The sequence below is a fragment of the Pseudozyma hubeiensis genome, assembly GCF_000403515.1.
Source record: "Pseudozyma hubeiensis SY62 DNA, scaffold: PHS37, whole genome shotgun sequence".
Lineage (NCBI taxonomy): Eukaryota > Fungi > Basidiomycota > Ustilaginomycetes > Ustilaginales > Ustilaginaceae > Pseudozyma > Pseudozyma hubeiensis.
Window position 1 is genome coordinate 115,741 of NW_012133819.1, and position 18,626 is coordinate 134,366.

At 55.5% G+C, this 18,626-nt stretch overlaps 10 protein-coding genes across 10 annotated transcripts; 6 read left to right on the top strand and 4 right to left on the bottom strand.

Moving 5' to 3' along the window:
* Positions 1–69: 69 nt before the first annotated feature.
* On the bottom strand, positions 70–972 carry PHSY_003633 (hypothetical protein; the record flags this gene model as incomplete). Its single annotated transcript, XM_012334251.1, has 1 exon — positions 70–972. One exon carries the CDS (start codon positions 970–972, stop codon positions 70–72), a length of 903 nt encoding a protein of 300 aa, XP_012189641.1.
* A 352-nt stretch (positions 973–1,324) lies between these two features.
* Positions 1,325–2,167, top strand: PHSY_003634 (hypothetical protein; the record flags this gene model as incomplete). The annotated part of the gene is made up of 5 exons (XM_012334252.1): positions 1,325–1,479; positions 1,565–1,583; positions 1,662–1,719; positions 1,862–2,014; positions 2,100–2,167. 5 exons carry the CDS (start codon positions 1,325–1,327, stop codon positions 2,165–2,167), a joined length of 453 nt encoding a protein of 150 aa, XP_012189642.1.
* A 55-nt stretch (positions 2,168–2,222) lies between these two features.
* On the bottom strand, positions 2,223–3,419 carry PHSY_003635 (likely protein kinase; the record flags this gene model as incomplete). Its single annotated transcript, XM_012334253.1, has 1 exon — positions 2,223–3,419. The coding sequence occupies one exon, from the start codon at positions 3,417–3,419 to the stop codon at positions 2,223–2,225; it is 1,197 nt and encodes a 398-aa protein (XP_012189643.1).
* A 270-nt stretch (positions 3,420–3,689) lies between these two features.
* On the top strand, positions 3,690–5,588 carry PHSY_003636 (hypothetical protein; the record flags this gene model as incomplete). Its single annotated transcript, XM_012334254.1, has 2 exons — positions 3,690–3,911; positions 4,836–5,588. 2 exons carry the CDS (start codon positions 3,690–3,692, stop codon positions 5,586–5,588), a joined length of 975 nt encoding a protein of 324 aa, XP_012189644.1.
* Positions 5,589–6,127: 539 nt separating this feature from the next.
* On the top strand, positions 6,128–7,210 carry PHSY_003637 (2-dehydropantoate 2-reductase; the record flags this gene model as incomplete). The annotated part of the gene is made up of 1 exon (XM_012334255.1): positions 6,128–7,210. The coding sequence occupies one exon, from the start codon at positions 6,128–6,130 to the stop codon at positions 7,208–7,210; it is 1,083 nt and encodes a 360-aa protein (XP_012189645.1).
* Positions 7,211–7,243: 33 nt separating this feature from the next.
* On the bottom strand, positions 7,244–9,005 carry PHSY_003638 (geranylgeranyl pyrophosphate synthase; the record flags this gene model as incomplete). The annotated part of the gene is made up of 2 exons (XM_012334256.1): positions 7,244–8,749; positions 8,979–9,005. 2 exons carry the CDS (start codon positions 9,003–9,005, stop codon positions 7,244–7,246), a joined length of 1,533 nt encoding a protein of 510 aa, XP_012189646.1.
* A 49-nt stretch (positions 9,006–9,054) lies between these two features.
* PHSY_003639 (UDP-glucose 4-epimerase) lies at positions 9,055–9,648 on the top strand (the record flags this gene model as incomplete). The annotated part of the gene is made up of 2 exons (XM_012334257.1): positions 9,055–9,130; positions 9,239–9,648. 2 exons carry the CDS (start codon positions 9,055–9,057, stop codon positions 9,646–9,648), a joined length of 486 nt encoding a protein of 161 aa, XP_012189647.1.
* Positions 9,649–10,523: 875 nt separating this feature from the next.
* Positions 10,524–13,646, top strand: PHSY_003640 (hypothetical protein; the record flags this gene model as incomplete). Its single annotated transcript, XM_012334258.1, has 1 exon — positions 10,524–13,646. The coding sequence occupies one exon, from the start codon at positions 10,524–10,526 to the stop codon at positions 13,644–13,646; it is 3,123 nt and encodes a 1,040-aa protein (XP_012189648.1).
* Positions 13,647–14,081: 435 nt separating this feature from the next.
* PHSY_003641 (hypothetical protein) lies at positions 14,082–16,694 on the top strand (the record flags this gene model as incomplete). The annotated part of the gene is made up of 1 exon (XM_012334259.1): positions 14,082–16,694. One exon carries the CDS (start codon positions 14,082–14,084, stop codon positions 16,692–16,694), a length of 2,613 nt encoding a protein of 870 aa, XP_012189649.1.
* A 156-nt stretch (positions 16,695–16,850) lies between these two features.
* PHSY_003642 (lectin) lies at positions 16,851–17,858 on the bottom strand (the record flags this gene model as incomplete). Its single annotated transcript, XM_012334260.1, has 1 exon — positions 16,851–17,858. One exon carries the CDS (start codon positions 17,856–17,858, stop codon positions 16,851–16,853), a length of 1,008 nt encoding a protein of 335 aa, XP_012189650.1.
* Between the last annotated feature and the right edge of the window lie 768 nt (positions 17,859–18,626).

Consider the following 18,626-nt stretch of genomic DNA (forward strand, 5'->3'; position numbering starts at 1 on the left):
GCAATTTGGACCCGATACAAACCGTACAGAGAGTATCCACGTCTGTGCCTTCCATCCATCCACCGTGCGCTACTTGATATACCGATGCATAAACTTCCTATGAAACTCGGACCTGGTCAGATCATTTACGAATCCACCTTTGCCATCCTGTCTACCCGTATTTCCAGCAGCGCTAGCTTGGTTTTTGAAAATGACGTCGTGGTCCCATCTCTTTGACACTGCGAAGTTGGGAGAATCCTCTGTCGCCAAGGGCTGTGGTGTGTCTCTTTGGAAGGCATTTTGCAGGTTGAGGAGGGGATTTCCACGGGCGATCTCGTCTTGTCGGGAGAGGGTTTCCGTGGCAGCGTTGAGGTGGGCGAGACGGGTTTTTTCGGCTAGACGTTCTGCTTTGATTTTTTCGAGTTCGAGGAGAAGTTGGGTTTGTTCGTCTTCGGAACCTGAGTCTGATCCAGATTCGGAATCGGACTCGGATGATGAGGAGGCCGAAGCATCGTCATTGGGTGGTTTTGCTTCGGATGGATTATCGGAAGAGACAGACTCGTCGTCGTCGTCGTCGTCGTTTGAATCACGATCCAATTCGATCGCCTTTGCAATCGCTTCTCTTCTTCTCTTTCCGTCCTCATCGTCCTCTTCTACCCCTTCATCCGCTCGAGATGCAGGCAGCGGCAAAGGCTCAAGACCTTGCTTAGCTCTTCGTTTGTTCTTCGCTTCCCACTCGGCTACCTCCAACTCCCGCTTCAGATCTCTCCTCTTGGTCACACTCGGACCTGCAATGGAAGGCGCAACGGAAACATTCGACGAAGAATCAGGTGCAATAGATGAGGACGAGGATGCAGAGGCAGATTGGGCAGGTTGGCGGAACTTGAGCTTTGTATGTTGTGGGAGGGAGAAGTGGGAACGTCGCTGCGAGTTGTGGAATTTGGATTCTCGACCTTTGGCTGCGGCGAAGGTGGGTCGGTGGGCGGTGGACATGATTTGGGGTCCAAGACGATAGAGCGAACTGGCTAATGAATGCGTTGGTGGACGGCCGTCGTGGGTCGTGACAGCAATCTGGTGTGAGAGATGGTGGTGTCCGATGAAAGAGGAAGGGAGTGCATGCCAAGAAGTGCCAAAATCCAGATCCAAGCTTAAGCTCAATCTCTCCACATCATGCCTGTCCCGGCCGATAAGAAGACCAACCAAGACTCCACGTCGAACCCTTCTCCGCTGCATATGCGCACAGACTCCGCTGCTGTCCAACCTCCCGCCAAGACCCTTTCCCCTCACCTCCTATCTTCCTCTCAACGACCTTCACAACCTCTCCTTCCTCGTACAGCCTTCAACAATGAAGTTCACCTCCGGTCTCATCCTCGGCACTGTCGCTCTCGCCGCTACGCTCGTTCGCGCGGACGCCAGTCTGCCCGACAAGCTGCAAGTCGGCGTCAAGTATCGTCCGGAGAAGTGTGATGACAAGTCACAGGCTGGCGATCTGCTGTCCATGTAAGTGACGACGCTGTCTTTGGGTTGCTGTGATTGGGGCGAATTTCTGATATGCTGTTGATCGCTTTCTTGATTGATGTTGTAGGCACTACACCGGCACACTCGTACGTAGATCCTAGAGGAAACGGTACAGCGAAAAGGGTTGTGGTTACTGACAGTAGACATGAACCTCGTTGTGACAGGCCGACGGCAAGAAGTTCGATTCGTCGCTGGATCGTGGTCAGCCATTCGAGTTCACACGTAAGTCACTCGACACCTACAGTATCCGTCCCCGGGTCTCCTGCGTATTTTCAAATCTGACATTCTTCTTCTGTATCTCTTCCCATCGTACCTCTTCTCCATCGGTCCACCTGTGCGACTCATTATCGCCACCTGCTCGCAGTCGGAACCGGTCAGGTCATCAAAGGATGGGACAAAGGCCTCCGGGACATGTGCGTCGGCGAAAAGCGCAAACTCAAGATCCCCCCCTCCGACGGCTACGGCGCTTCCGGCGCAGGTGGCGTCATCCCCCCCAACGCCCATCTCATCTTCGAAGGTAAGCACCACCATCCTCCTTTCTCCCTCCACTTCCCACCTCACCACACCCAGACTGATCCTGACTCCTCCTGCTCATCACACAGTCGAATTGCTCGAGATCAAAGGAGCCCGTGCAGCCGCCCGCTCCTCCTCCTCGCACGGTGAACTCTAAAACCCCTCACACTCTCGTCTTGTACAAAATGCATCATGCTTATAATTCCATAATCCTAGAAATCCGGGAACAAATGTCCCAACGCATCCGGTAGACCATCCCGACTGTACTCGCAGACATCGTTCTCCGGGTACCTCTCGAACTGACTGCTATCGCCATCCGCCGTCACCGTCGGCAGATACGGTGCCGGAATCTCCCTCCTATATAACCGATCCCAATCGACCTCTGCAAACCACATGTGACCAAAGATATCCTTGCTTCCCCTATGAAGGTTTCCGAAGCGCTTGCTCAAATCCGCCGTCAAGAGGTTCTTCAACAAATCCTTCACCCCCGTCTCAAAGTACGGTGGGTAGCGTACCTTGCAAGCGATGATCTTCTCATACAGCTTGATCGGGTTCCCGTCTTCGGTGAAGAACGGTGGGTGACCGGCCAACATCTCGTACAGCAGCACACCCAGTGCCCACCAATCCACGCTCTTGTTGTACCCCTTGCTCGATACGATCTCCGGTGCCAAGTAGTCCGGTGTACCGCACAGAGTCCACGTGACATCAGGGACGTACTTTGCAAAACCAAAGTCCGTAATCTTGAGATGTCCATCCGCCGAAAGCAAGATGTTCTCGGGCTTAAGATCGCGGTAGATGATGTTGTTCTGGTGCAGATAGTCGATCGCCAACGCAACCTCCGCCGCATAGAACTTTGCCACAGGATGCGGGAAACGCTGCGACTTGCGCAGCAGCGTGAAAAGCTCTCCTCCCGGTACATAGTCCATCACCATGTACAAGAAGGTAGGATCCTTAAACGTGCCCCACAGATTGACCAGAAAGGGATGACGTACGATGGACAGAATGGCGCGTTCGGAGTTGGTGTGTTCGACCTGCTTCATCTTGACCACCTGCTCCTTGCGAAGGACCTTGATGGCGTAGAATCGGTGGTTGTGACGCGAACGCACGAGGTGGACGCGTCCGAAGCTGCCGGTTCCCAGGGTGCGTTCGACGGCAAAGTCGGAGAGCGCATATCGACCGCTCAGCTTGCGTTGCTGAGCAGCGATGGCGAGAGGAAGGGCGGAGGAGCTGTAAGTGCCCGCAGAGTTGGCGCTGGCGACGTGAGTCGAAGCGCCGGTGGCACCACTCGCACCAGATGCCGGATGCTGTGATGAGGAGCCAGCCCCTGCTGCGGCTGCTGCTGCCGCCGCAGCAACGGCAGCTTCGTGAGTGGCCGAATAATCGGCAGGTTGATGTGGGATGGCCGACATGCTTTGAAAGAACGAATCCTGCTCGATTTGTGCTTGAAAATGAAGCGGGGCGCGGGCCTGGTTCGCGTGACGAGACGAAGCCAGCGGTGAGAGGTGGAGAAGCTTTTGAGGAGGTTGTTTGGGCGACGCAAGGTCGTCAGACGCCTTTCGCTTGATGGAGGTCAGTATGGCGAGAGAATGTAGTTGGTGGTGGTCTGCGAATGATCCGAAAATGCCAGAGATCAATGACACAACGCGAGATCAAAGATTGGCTGGTGAATGTGGCCAGCAATGGTAGTGACACCGTGCAGCGTCGATGATGGACGTTGTGGCAGCGACGATGATGATGATGAAGATGGGAAAGGTTGTCAATTCGATTGGTATGCGACTGAGACTGGAGAAAAGAGATGTAGCGGTGAGGACGAGAAAGAGGGCGGCGCGGATTGCGAGGTGGACCGTGTGTCGTTCCGGCTCCGTCTCGCTGTCTGTCTTGTCTGCGTCCGGCGTTTGCAGGTGCAGTTGCGAGAAAATGAAAAATCGGTGGCTTTTTTCAATTTGCGGGCGTGATCTGGAAGTTGGATCGCCATCTGCTCCTGCTGCTTCAGGACGGAAATTGTATTTCAAAATGAAAAAAAGAAATTCCGCTCAATTTAGCGCCGTTGCGAATCCGGAGCCCGCCTTTTGTCCTGTCAAGACTCTTGCATCGACAGTATGGCTCATGCTTCTCATTCTGGTCAGAGGACAGAACCACTTACCTTTATTGTGCATAAGCTGCTGCTTGCTTCCTTTCATGAACTGTGACAGCCCTTGAATAAGCGCGGAATGATGATCGTACCAGAGGCGGCGGCGCTGTCAGTAGCGAGACACGGTCTCGAAGCAAAAAAAAAAAAGAGCCTCGCTGTGTCTGGCTGGCTCGATTGTCGCGAGCTTGCTGTTGCAGTAGTGCAGCCCCGTAAGTTACTCTTGGAAGCGAGCTCTTGTTGGCTGGCGGGCTGACGGGCTGGCTGAACCTGCCGCATCCATAACGGATTCGAGCGTTGGCAAGACGAGCGAGGCCGAGGCTTGGTGGCTTCCTGAGCCAGAAAAGAAATGCCGAAAGCGGTCGAGAAAGACTGAACGCAAGCGAGGTTGCGCACGCGCCACTCCCACTTTGCTTATCACGGGGTTTGGCAATTTTGGAGATGCGTGTTACATCGCGGCGAAGTAACTGCTTCACCTAAATTTCATATTGACGATGATGGTCCGGCTCCGCGAAGTGCAACCGAGATGTCGGTGAAATCCTCCACACGCTGCCGCCTTGACGTTGGCCGTTCACCGTGCGCACCATCTTCACCTCTCACTATCGTTCATATCTGATCGCTTGCGAACAGGACGGGCCACAACGCAAGATCAAGAGTACCTAGCGTCCGTTCACGACCAAAGCTGCCTTTGTCACAGGCTATCTCGCAGCGGGCGTTCAATCGGCGTAATCAAGCTGAGCTTTGGCATCCATCCACTCGTCCATCAAATCCCAAGCTACACGACGAGCATCGCGACGCTCACACCCATCCAAACTCGACTAGACGAAGCAGCACGGCTCACATCATAATGTCGCTCCCACGCCGATCCTACGATCCCAGACGCGTCTGTCTCATTCCCCTGCCTCAACTCCCCGCCTTCATTCAAACCAGCAAGCGTCAGTTCGGCATCTACCTCTCCGGCGCGCTCTTCGCCCTTGGATGGTGGTTCTTCCTCGATGCCACCATCATCTCTTCCATGCGACGACGCACCCCCACCGACCCCACCATCCCATACGAACCACCAGCCACCTACATCACCTTTGCGGACTGGGTCCCCGGCCTCTGCGGTACACTAGGCATGATCGTCGTCAACCTCATCGACAAGCAGCATCTCACCGACGTCGGTGCCGCCTTCTCCTTCGGCGGTGGAGGAGGTGGTGGCTTCTCGGGTGACAGCGTCCAGTGGAGGGCGAGGCTGTTCTTGTTCATCGGGTTTGCATTGATGGCGGGAGGTTTGGCGGGAAGCATCACCGTGTTGACCGTCAAGTATCTGGTACCGTACTTGCCGGAGGGATACGAGTATTATGGCGTGGCTAATGTGGTTCAGAATGCCTGCATCATGAGTAGCACGGTGCTGCTCTGGTTGAGTCAGAATACGGAGAGCGAGTACGAGTACAACTTGACGCTCTGATAAATATACCAGCTCAACACGTCTGCTGGAGCGTCCTTTCGTAGGCGGGCTTTGAGCAGCTTGTCACGATGCAGGATCCACGATCCACGAGCGTCTCCCAGACGACTTACTCATCCTCCCACATTCCCATCGCAACCGACCCGGCACAGGCCAGACAGCCCAGGCTCGCATGTACATACTCCATTGCTTCTCTCCCTTCTCGTTTGCTCTTGTTACCGTCACGGCAATGCAACTCTTTCTGTTCGATAGCTGTTCGATAGCTTGGGTTCTGATCATTGTGACTCGGAAGCGCATGGCGCTGTAGAGTTGATTGCCAATGCCTCGTCACCTTGTTCACGGCGGCAGGTCTAGCATTTCTTGAGTCGTGTTAGGTTTGGAAAGTGGCCCCGGCTACACAAATTCAAGCGCCAAAATGGCGAGTTGCCGGCATAATGAGCGCACTTCCCCGGGTCGAATGCGATTTCCCCTCACACATACGACCCGACTTGCAGTCCTACTCTTCTTCCCATCATCTACCTCATCCCACCTTACTGACGAAGATGGCTTCCGCACCGGTACACATCCTCATCGTGGGCGCTGGAGCAGTCGGCTGCTTCTACGCCTCCAAGCTCCACCAACCGGACTCTTCGACTCCCGTTCTAGTCTCACTGGTCTGCCGATCCAACTATTCCACCATCGCCTCCTCTGGCGTATCTCTCGAAACGCATTCGTTCGGAAACTATCATTTTGCACCACACAAGGTGTTCCCATCGATTGCCTCCGCTGGGGAAGCGGGGATCAAGTGGGATTTTGTGGTCGTCACGACCAAGGCGCTTCCGGATGTGACCAACGATGCACACGATATTCGACCGCTCGTCACCAGAGGATTGGATGGAAGCTGCATTGTTCTGATACAGAATGGTGTGGGGATCGAGGAGGTTCATCGGGAAGAGTTTGCGGAGAATCCGGTGGTCAGTGCCGTCACGGTGATCAGTGCGGAACAGATCCGACATGGTGTGATCAAGCAGAACAGGTGGACTAGGATCACCATGGGTGCCTATACAAATGGACAGTCCAAACCGAATCAACTCGTCTCTTCCGAACACCTCATCTCACAGCTCACTCAAAACACAGATCATCACATCGCCAACCTGGTCGCGTGGTTCACAGCTACGGGGATCAAAGATGCAGAGCACGTCTCGGAGATCTCGCTCCAACAAACGCGGTGGCACAAACTCTGCATCAACGCCTCCATGAACCCTTCCTCCGTCCTCTCCGGTGGCACCACCAACTCTCGCATGTCTCTCGATCCGGAACTCCGCACCCACCTCAAAGCCTGCATGGATGAGATCTTCACCACCGCCCCTCAAATCCTAGGCATCCCATTCGATGAGAAAAAACACGCAAGTCCAGATCGAATCCTCAAATCGACAGAGCGCAACACAACCGGCAAACCCAGCATGTTGCTAGATTGGTCGGCGGAAAGACCGATGGAGTTGGAGGTGATTCTGGGAAATCCGATTCGGATCGCCAGGAGACAGGGGTTGGAAATGCACAGGTTGCAGACGCTGTATGCGTTGCTCAAGATGGCTCAGCTGAGGAGGAAGGAGGATCGAGCAGAAGCACAGAAAGCCAAGTTGTAGCAGAATTGCAATTTGAATTGGGGGTTTTTTTGGCTAGATGGATGTCCAACTTGATCTCAACGCTTCCAAGATACTCTTCAACCCGGGATTGGGTATGCCCAGGTGTGTTTCTAGACGTTGGATCTCTGCGCACGCCTGTGCGTACAGACGCTGAAGAACGTCGGTGGTGTAGTCGAACGAGTTGGTGACGTTGCGCATGTACGATACGGCGTACTGCTTGGTAGCCAGGTCGGTGGGACGTTGTTTGAGGACGTTGAGGATTTGTCTGTTGGCCGCTCCTGTTGCTCCTGTTGGCAGCACTTTGGGATTCGGAAGGTTGACACCGCCTTCTTGGGCGCTGGACCCAGATGTGGGTTCGGATGTGGTGGCGGATGTGGAGGTGATCTCGTGCGCGACGCTCGAGCGGATGGAGTGGATGATGGGGAAGCTGAATTTGCCTTCGGTGAGGTCTTCTGCGAAACCCTTGTTTTCGGCGTATTTGCTGCTTTGAAGGTTCATAAAGTCGTCGAGGATTTGAAACAGGAGACCGATCAGGTTCACCACGGGGATGAGATCTGGGAAGCCCGCTGCGGAGGCTGGTGGTGATTGTGAGAGCATGAGTTTGACCGCGATGCGAAACAATCCTCCGGTCTTGTTGTTGACCATCTCGACGTACTCCTCTTCGGTAGGGCAGATGAGGCTGTCCCTCCACAGAAGATCCATGCCCTGACCTCTGTGAAGGTTGATCAGTTCATCGACGACCAGCCTCTCCACCGTCGCCTTTGCCACACCCGTCGCCGTCGTTGTGCTCGGTGAAAGCGGCGGGGAATCTGTTCTGGCCGAGGTCGAGTCTTCGTTCATGCGAAAGATCTCGCTAAACACGAGAAAGTAGACATAGTTGGCGGTGTTGATCGTCTGAGGTACACCGTAGATCTTGTGTGCAACGGGAATACCTCGCCTGAGATCCGAGTTGTCCTCGACGTCGTCCATGAGGAGCGAAGCTGTGTGGAGCATACGTACGACATTGCAGATGGCATCGAGTTTGCGCGGGGGCACTTGTAGCCAGACGTTGAAGGCTTCGATGAGTTTGGTGCGCACCTCTTTGCCAGGGTTGGAGTCGAGGTAGGTGTAGGGCTCGAGGATGGCGTCTTCCTTGTCCGAGGGCCAGGGAGGCTGGGTGGAGAGGTGGGTGAGCATGGAGTTGTACCAGGAGGCGTCGCCGCCGGTGGTGGAGGAGGGGGTTTGGGAGAGGTTGGCTATGGATGGTCCTGGATGCGCCATCTTTGAGTTTGCTTCGAGCACCGAGATGCTCGACAGGGAGAGACAGAGGCGCTCTTTGCTTTGTGGCGAGACTGAGGGTGATGATGAGCGGAAAGCAAGTTGCTGTAGAGACAGGATCGAAAGGTCGAAGCTGCCAAAAGCGGTGTGGAGGAAAGCAATGGAATGTTTGAAAAGTGCAGTTGCCGATGCAGAGTAATCACGCTCCGAAGCTTCCTGGCATGCGGTCACAAGAGCAGGTTCAGGGTCCAAATATTTCGGTTCATCTCGCCAGTGTCTCGCCTGAAAAAGCACAACCGGTGGGTGTAAAATGGATCGAATCGATGGGAGCCCGATTTGGTTGCTCGTGGCAGCGAGTTCCGAGAATTTTTGCGAGAAGAAATGAGCCGATTTGTATTGATGGAAATGGCGCTTCGACCTATCTATCTCCTCGTCATCACCGACAACATTCACAAACACACCGATCGTTCATACAGCACGCTGCTGGCAGCTCTCACAGCGCAGATCGGACCTTGAAGTCATCTTGCTCGACTCGCATCTCCTCGACAGCACCAGACTGATCGTGCACGCACAAGGACGTCTCCAAGATGGACCCTACCAACCTCTTTGACACGCAGTTCGTCGTCAGCCAGATCGATCCAGATGGCAAGAAGTTCGACAGAGGTAGGTTTCATGGCTCAGCGATACGGTGCTTGGCTTTCCATTCGTCGTCGCATCGAGTGACTTGAAAAGCTGACACTCGCTCGTTCACTCCTTCCCTTCCGCCCACAGTCTCGCGTATCATCGCATCATCTCCATCACTCGACATGACGCTCTCGATCGACATTGCAACCGACGTATGGCCCGTAACAGAAGGCCAACAACTCACTTTCCAACTCGCGTCCACCCTGAAAAAGGAGAGCGCCTCCACCAAAGCCGATGCCGTCGACGGGGACGCACAAGACGCAGCAACGCAGGCGGCAGAACGCGATGCGTGGAGGCTCGATCAGCCTGGCAACGGCGGCATCGCAGACGACTTTGACTATGTCATGTACGGCAAGATCTACAGGTACGACGAGAAGGTGTCGGACGAGGTGACCGTGTACGGCTCATTTGGCGGGTTGATGATGGCGTTGACGGGCAACTTTCGCCATATGAGCAACATCACTATCGGCTCCAATGTGTACCTGCTCATGCGCTGAGAGGGTAGCTGTCTGATCATGCTGGTCAATGCTCTGGCGAGGAAGTGCACTGCAGTGGAAGCCGTCGCGTCGTGTTGTCGCCACGAACCAGCCTCGAATGCATCTGCTCATTCGGCACCATCTGCACCGCCATGGATGCCCGCTGGTGTCCGGTCTGCAGATCTGCTCTCACATACCGTACAGTAGACGTTCGCTTGGTAACATGCATCGCTTTCATCCACTGGCAGAAGGGATTACATCTACTGTATCACCTTGAACGTTCTCACAGCAGCCTCGACGCCATTCATTCGCTGTCCATTTTCTGTCCTCCATTTTCGATTTTCTCAGTTTCCAAAGACCTTTTGTACTTTTAGCCAGCCATTGCCAAAAACACAGATCATGTAGTCACATTTCTATCCTATCTGTGAATCTCATCCGTGCATCCATCGAGCCTGAAGTCTGATCGGTGCAGATGACCATGGAGCATCGAATGTGTGTATATTAGCAGCCAAGATCGATGCTCGTCGCCCTGAAAGAGATGAAGCGCCAAGAATAGGATTTGAGGCGGCGATGCCACGTTTGCTAAATAAGCTCGGATTTTCCTGGCTGATTCCGGTCCACCGGAATGGCAGAGCGCGTGTTCTGGCGCTGGCGTTGGCGTGTGATGTGTTGGAAAGGCACGGACTTTGGAATCGAGACGCGACATGCACATGCAACTCAGACTTGGCACCTTGACTTCGGCTTTCTTCTCGTCCTTCTCTTAAAATCTTTGCAGCAGCAACACCTGGTTCCATATCATTTGGCATCGCAGACAATGCTGACATAGCCGTCTGGGTAACGGTGTATCCTCCATAGCAGCTAGTGGCACCAACAGCGCCAAGCTACGCTCACCCATCATGGCTGCCGCCAACCGGTACCGCTCTGTACCCACATCGGAATACGACATACAAACAGCGCCAATACCACCGTCCACATCGCAACTACCACCACCAGATCAGTTTGCGTTCAGCACCACGCTCCGCAAGGCAAACCCGGACGAGCCTTACGTCGGCGCTGCATCAGGTCACATCGCATACCCACCGCATCGTGCCACGGGTCACAAGCCAAACGCATCGGACGCTTCCTTTCGTCCAGCAGCATCGATCGACCTTCACCACTCTTCAGCGCCCTCGTCGAGCGTCTCAGCATCAGCTCACTACACACACCTCTCGGTGCAGCAATGTCTCGAGAGCTTGCACTGTCCCTCGCTCGACACCGGTCTCTCACCGCTCCTGGTCCACGAGGCGCGTAGAGAGGCGGGCGGATACAACGAGTTCGCCGTCCGTGCAGGAGACGAGCCCTGGAAAAAGTTCCTCGCGCAGTTCCAAGAGCCGCTCATCCTCCTGCTCCTCGGCAGTGCTGCAGTCAGCTTGCTCATCGGCCAGATCGATGACGCCGTCAGCATCACCATCGCCATCGTCATCGTCATCAGCGTCGCTTTCTACCAGGAGCAAAAGTCTGAAAAGTCGCTCGAGGCGCTCAACAAGCTGGTGCCTCACTACTGCCACCTCGTCCGTGATGGCGTCAACTCAAGCGTGCTCGCCAACGAGCTGGTTCCCGGCGACGTGGTCACGTTCAGCACCGGTGATAGGATACCAGCCGATGTGAGGATCTGCGAATGTGTCTCGCTCGAGGTGGACGAGAGCACTTTGACAGGGGAGATCAAGCCCAGACGAAAGCATGCGGATATAGTGCCTCGAGCAGCAGGCGAAACTGCCGCAAATGGCAGTGCCAACGGGTCCAACGCCAATGGACACGCGGCCGCCAACGGCACCCATGACGATGTCGCACACTCCACAACATCCATCAACGAACGCGAGAACATCGCCTTCATGGGTACTCTGGTCAAGTCCGGTCACGGCAAAGGCATCGTCGTCGGCATCGGTGCCACCACCGAGTTTGGCATGATCTTCAGCATGGTCGATGAAGTCGTCGAAAAGCGCACCCCACTCCAGCTCAGCATGGACGAGCTCGCCAAGAAGCTCAGCATCATCAGCTTTGCCGTCATCGCCGTCATCTGTCTCATGGGTGTATGGCAACGACGACCGTGGCTCGAGATGTTCACCATCGGCGTTTCGCTCGCCGTCGCTGCCATCCCAGAAGGCCTCCCCATCGTCGTCACCGTCACGCTCGCGCTGGGTGTACTGCGCATGTCACATCGCAAGGCCATCGTCAAGAAGCTTCCCTCTGTCGAGACGCTCGGTTCGGTCTCAGTCGTCTGCTCAGACAAGACGGGCACGCTGACGACCAACGAAATGACGGTCACAAAATGCTGGACCGCCGAGGACGACATTGTCGATGTGGCTCAGCACATGTCTCACAGGCACACGCAAGCGCTTTCGAGGCTGCTGCTAACAGGGAACCTGTGCAACAACTCGCACAGGAACGAGCTGGGCACCAACGTGGGGCAAGCGACCGACGTCGCCTTGGTCAACATCCTCAAGGTGTTTGGATTGGAAGACCAAAGACCCTACTTCAAGCGGAGCTCGGAGGTCGCTTTCGATTCAGAGAGCAAGTTCATGGCGGTGACTGGCGTGCTGAGCACAACAGGTGCTGGCACAGCTGAAGCAGTGTACGTCAAGGGTGCTTTCGAGGTGGTGCTGGCCAAGAGCAGTACAGTGTTGGGCGCAGACGGATCGCCGCAACGACTGGACGAAGCGTCGAGAGGGCGGATAACGCAAGCAGCCGAGAAGCTTTCGAGCCAAGGGTTGCGTGTGGTGGGATTTGCATCAGGTTCGAGCGGCAGTCTGGAACAGCGCACATTGACCTTTTCGGGTCTGCAAGCCATGCAAGATCCTCCACGACCTGGAGTCAAGGAAGCCATCGCTTCGCTTGCACGTGGCGGTGTCCAAGTGGTCATGATCACCGGCGACTCGGAGGTCACTGCTGTAGCCATGGCCAAGCAGCTCGGAATTTTGTCATCCTCCGCTTCGTCGACATCATCCGTCCTGACCGGGCGTCAGATTGATGCGCTGACCGAACGGCAGTTGCAGGAACGCATCCCCTCGATCTCAGTGTTCGCACGCACTACACCTCGGCACAAGATGTCGATCATCTCGGCGCTGCAATCCAGCGGTGCCGTTGTAGCCATGACGGGAGACGGTGTGAACGATGCACCTGCGCTCAAGATGGCCGACATCGGAATCAGTATGGGCAGAGGAGGCACGGATGTAGCCAAAGAAGCGGCGGACGTGATTCTGGTCGACGACAACTTTGCCACCATCCTCGCGGCTGTCGAAGAAGGTAAAGGGATCTTTTACAACATCCAAAACTTCCTCTCGTTCCAGCTGTCCACTGCGGTTGCAGCGTTGACGTTGATCACCTTGAGTACAGCGTTTCGACTCAAGTTGCCTCTCAATGCGATGCAGATCCTCTTCATCAACATCCTCATGGATGGACCGCCGAGCCAGAGCTTAGGTGTGGATCCGGTGGACAGGAAGAGCGTCATGTCACGACCGCCGCGTGCCAAGAATGCTCCGGTGCTCAACAAAAGGCTTCTGTACCGCATCGCATTCAGCGCAACAATGGTGGTGTTGGGAACGCTGTACATCTACATCCACGAGCTCGTTCCCGTCGACATCGAAGTGCCCACCTCACCCGACGGCATACACACGTTCGAGATGAAGCCAGGTGCGAGGATAGCAGATCAAAGGGATTCGACGATGACGTTCACCTGCTTCGTGTTTTTGGATCTGGTATCTGCGGTTCAGAATCGTGGATTGTATACTCCGATCGGAGCGAATAGGATGTTGGGTTTAACGGTGAGCATCTCGTTGGTGGCTCAGTTGGCGATGGTGTACTTCCCACCGCTGCAGGGAGTTTTCCAGACGACGGGGTTGGCGTTGGCGGACTTGGTGTTTTTGGCGATGATCGCGGGCGTCAGCTTTGGACTGCACGAGGTGAGGAGGACGTGGGAGAGGAGGGTGGCGGATGAGGAGGTGAAGGAGTTAGTGTCGAGTGGCGCTGGCGAGTGGGCTTAGATGGGATCAATAGATGCCCCGACTTTGGATCAAAGGATGCTCTCATGTGAGTGCCATCTAGAAGAATGTAGCATGTGTGGTCGCGATGTGTGAGTCTAGAGTGAAATGGTGCGAGTTGTTTTTTTGGAGGAGGTGGGCCAGAAATGTTTTAATTAAATGTTTTTATTTTTATTATGGGTCGCACGGACAGTTGAGAAGAAGCAAAGCACAGATTGACAGGCATAGAATGTCATAGCTCTTGCACACCATCATCGCCATCGCTGGACCCTAAGTTCCTACCGACACCCTCGAGCGTCTGGACCGGGCGGGTCTACATTCGCTTCGTAAATCACTAGACACTGGCTGGAAGACACACACAAAGCGGACCGATGATGCAGCACTCTTAGCAACCTCTGGCACCTCCGGATTCATCACCCCAATTACCCCGTCACCACCATGTCTGGACCGTCATCCTCGATCGCGGGACCATCGACCACCCCCGAGGTGCCGCTCACCATCGAACCGGTCCACATCTACCACACTCCTCAACCCACTCAAACCCATCACCCTTCGTCGCTGGATATGTTCGACCGCGAACCCGCGTTGCACGACATCACCCCCTCCGGAACCAACATCTTCCAACCGCGCAAACCCGCCGCCGCCCAGCTCAGCGAAGACGTGCTTCGCCTATGGAGTGAACGAGGAGACTTTTCGCGCTTCCAAACATCTTCTTTGCTCGCGAAACGTCCACACTCCCCCTCGTCCTCGAGCAGTGGCGATGACGATTCACCTCGTCCTGCTCTCGAACAACAGGATGAGCTGACGCGCGGAGGGAATGAGAAGATCGGAGGAACCATTGCGGAAAGCGAGTTCGTCAAGCTACGCAACACCGTACTCGGCAACCTCGACGTGGCACACTTCAATTCGATCCATGCACATCAACTGCTCGGAATGTTGATCAAACAACATCGTTCCACGATACCCAGCAATACACTGGCAGGCGGGGGTGGGGGAAAGATGGGTTCGCCAGCACCGAGTGTTTCCGGACAATCTGCACGATCGGGCTCCACCACCGCGGCCGTCACACCAGCTGTGACGAAGGCACCTCTGGGGATATTCGGTCATCTCAACGCTCAAAAGGCGGAAGAAGAGTTCATCCTCGATCCGCTAGCCATATCCCTCTCGCGGACCTCCCTCAACCCTAATACTACCCGGAAGAAGGAGAAGGAAGAGGAAGACGAGGAAGAGGACTTCGATGTGGATCCGACCTCGGCAGAGTATGCGCTGAAACAGGCCTCCAAAGAGCAAGAGTCTGCGCCGGGGTACAGAGAAAACCAGTTGAAGGAGTTCAAGATTGTGCTGGAGACCAAGAGGAAGGCGATGGAGAGTGCGGCGGAGCTGCTGAGTGCGGCAGCGGGGGAGTTGAGGAGCGGACAGGGGGCGAATAGGGAGAGGTGGAGGGGGTTGATTGGGTTGTATGGGAGAGGATGGGGGGTTACACCTGGAAGGCCGTTGTTGGATGTTGAGAGGTTTGGGGTAGCGGGGGGAGATGATGAGGAAGATGGTGAGGTGGTGGAAGGTGGAGAGTCAGGAGAAGGGAAGGAGGTGAAGAGCAAGAAGAAGGATGTGAAGCGGAAGGAGGGAAAAAGGGAAAAGGCGACAGCGGCTGGATTGCAAGGCTTCGGAACACCCATCATTACATCGGATGGCAAAGTCAAGGAAGAAGGTGCGCGCGACGCGTGGATCGGATTCGGCCTCCCCGAAGCGCCGATCGAGCTGCGCAGGCGAAGTCTCGCCTACTGGGCCGACCTACCCAGCAACCCCAGCGATCCCGCTGGGTTGACAGCCGAAGAGGTCAAACGCAAACTCGTCTTCCCGGATCGAATGCATCGTCGTCTCCGAGTCAGGTTCGTTCTATGGCCTCCTTCATCCGACGGAAAGCATCAGCAAGACGATCGAATCGAATGGTCCTCCGATCCCATCCCCTCAAAGCAAGAGGCAGCACCGGTGGCACTTGGGCACGTACTGGATCAGGAGCTGCAACAAGCGTCACGAGAGGCGACCGACGAATTGGTTTTCGGGGATGTCGTGGCGCAGGCGAGGTTGTTGCCTCCGACGTTTGGGGTGAGGTTGACGTCGAGCTCGGTGCGGATCGTGTTGACCAAGAGGTTGGATTGTGTGGTCGAGCTGGTACCTACTGGCAAAGACGATGGTCCAACGGAGGATTCGTCTCAAAAGGAAGCCGGGGAGCCGAGCAGGGAAGCAAGGTACGCGCCGCACGCAGCGCTGCTACTAGCATTCCTGCGGATGGGACCGCTTCGCAAGTACCACGCCTTCGTCAGCGCAACACACGAAGCGAGGAAAGCAGATGCGGCTGCGCGTGCAGCTGCGATCAAGGCTGCTGCACTATCCGTGCCGAAAAAGTCCAACGCCGCAGGATCGGCGGAGGCAAGTGCAGCGAGTAAGACCGAGGCTGCGACCGGCGGGAAAGGCGGGGTCGGCGCGGGGGGTCGTTCGACCAGCGCTGCGTTGTGCAAGCTCGACTCGGTGGGTCCCGTTCTGGTTGGACTTCACTACTGGTCCTTCGTCCACCGTCTGGGTAGCGTGCTACGGGATGTTCAGGAGAAAGCGCTTCAGCGTGGACTGAAGGTTTCCATCCAACTCATTCCCCTGACCGTCCCATCCACAGCCGGTGGTTCGGCGAGCCTGGCACACCTCACCTCGACACTAGCTCAGATGTTCGACGCAACCGCATCCCACCCTTACCCCACCACGCCGAACACCGAGAGGAATGCAGCCAACATCCATTCGATCTACACGTCCCCCGATCAAACCGCACTGTCCGCACTCAAGGGACACGCCAAGATCTTCGTCGCTACGCAGAGTGGTGGTGCGCGGGTGGCGGGGAACAGGTTGGTGTGCACGTGCAGCTTTGCTCAACCGAGCTTGCTCAGCGTCCAGTTTTCAGGTGGTAGAATGGGGAAAGGCGTGGCGTTGACGAACAAGCCGCTGGCGGTAAATTTGGACACGTTGCGTGAGCTGGTGGAGAAACAGCTGGGTCAGCTCTGAAGGGTGATCCTCGTCGGGACAGTGTCGATAGCTTGACACCTGCATACGAGGAAGTGACGATGTAATTTGATATTTGCAGAATGAATTGCGTTCGACACTGCAACGCTGTACAAATGAGACCTTTTTGTGAAGAAGAACCTCCTTCCACCTGCGCATTCAGAAACGCTTCATGTTCTGCCTCTTCTGATACTGCCACGCCAACATCCCCAACGCTCCTACCGCAGCCAAAATCAACCCCCACTTGATCAGGAAAAAGATGAACCCAAACACACCCTTGACAAAGCCAACGAATCCTCCTCGTCCAGCTCCACGACCGCTCTTGCTGCTGCTGCTCGAAACGTCGCTCGAGTAACCCTTGGTGTTGCCACCGAAGGACCATCCCTTCTTCTTTGGTTTGACGCCGAACTTTTCGGGGAAATGACGGATCCTCTCTTCCCTTAACTGCTGCGGTGTGCGGTTTCGGTAGACGATGTTGCTGGTGGTGATGGAGACGACGTCGTGGTTGTCCGAGACGTCTCCCGTCAAAGCTGAGAAGCCGAGGTAGGGGTTTGTGGGTAGAGTGATGTTGTCGAGCTTGAAGCAGGATTCCCAATGATCCCATTCGGTGTGATGAACCAACAGCTCGGTATACACGTCCTTGACGTGGACCAGTTTACCCTTGGTAGCCACCTTGGCGTTTCTGTAATCGATCGAACATCCAGCGACTTCCTGCCTAGCACCATCCTTGTCGTTCTCGTACGCCTCTACACCGTTTCCGTTCATCAACGAGATGCGTGGGAACGAATAGGGATGCCTCGAGTTCGGATACGTGTCGAAGAACAACCCCAACCCGGTAAAGTAGTTGACCGAACCAAACACCGGTCCTGGCTTGGCCCTCTCCTGCGCAAGCCACACAGCCATGCCATCGCCAGCGACGTGCGACGCGTGTCCGTCGATCTTGAACTCGAACACGATCTCAAAGTTGTCGGCGGTGAGCGGAAGACGCGACCAGAGCCAGCCGGTCTGGGAGGTGCGATCCTGTGTGAGACGGATGTGCTTGTTGGTGTCGACGATGGCGTCGGCGCCAAAGTCCCAGAACTTGTTTTGGAGGTTGGAGTCGACGTAGGGTGCGTAGAGCGAGTGGGAGCGGAGGGGGACGATGGCGTCCGAGTCCATTTCGCGCATCTGGATGTTTTGGGATGAGGCTGATGTGGGGGAAAGGAGGGCGAGCAGGGTGAGAAGGAGCGAGAGGCACATGGTGAGCAGACGTGACATCGTTGCTGATGGTGATGTGGGTGTCGAGGCCATGGTGGGCACGGCTTTTGGTTTGGGATTGCGCACCGGGCGCGAAAGGGTGACGCCAGATAGATCAGCCAGTGATCGGCAGGCGCTGAGGTGTACGCTGCACTTGTAGCTTTCACCGATCCAGACCAAGTATCGGAGCGGAAAGGTACAGGACTGAACGACTCGCTGACGACGATGATGATGATGAGGTCGTGACGATCTCGCCGAGAAGAAAGGTTGTTCTCGCTGGCGCGGTGAAACACACACACGTTCGTTGTCGTCCACGTCTGTGCGACCTGCCAAGCCCTATTCGATGCTTGAATTCTGTCTTTGTTAAAGCTACATATGACATTCAAAGAGAGATGTTAGACCGAAAGATACATGTGGATACCGGGAAAATAAGGCTGAAATTTGAAAAGCGTTTCGAGCTGTGCGATTACGAGATTGGGCATACGATTCTGACGAGCCGGAAACGAGCAGACCGGATCCAAGCCGATCGGTGGCTGCTCGCTCCTCACTCATCCGCGAAAATCCGCCGTTTGGGTCACGATCCCGATGCTCGACGCCCGACAGCGAAGTTTGAGTTCAATTCGTGCTCGACTTTCTCTTGAAACCTGGCTGAAATACTGATCATCTGTGGCTTGCCGACAGTCAGTCAGCTAGAGCCAG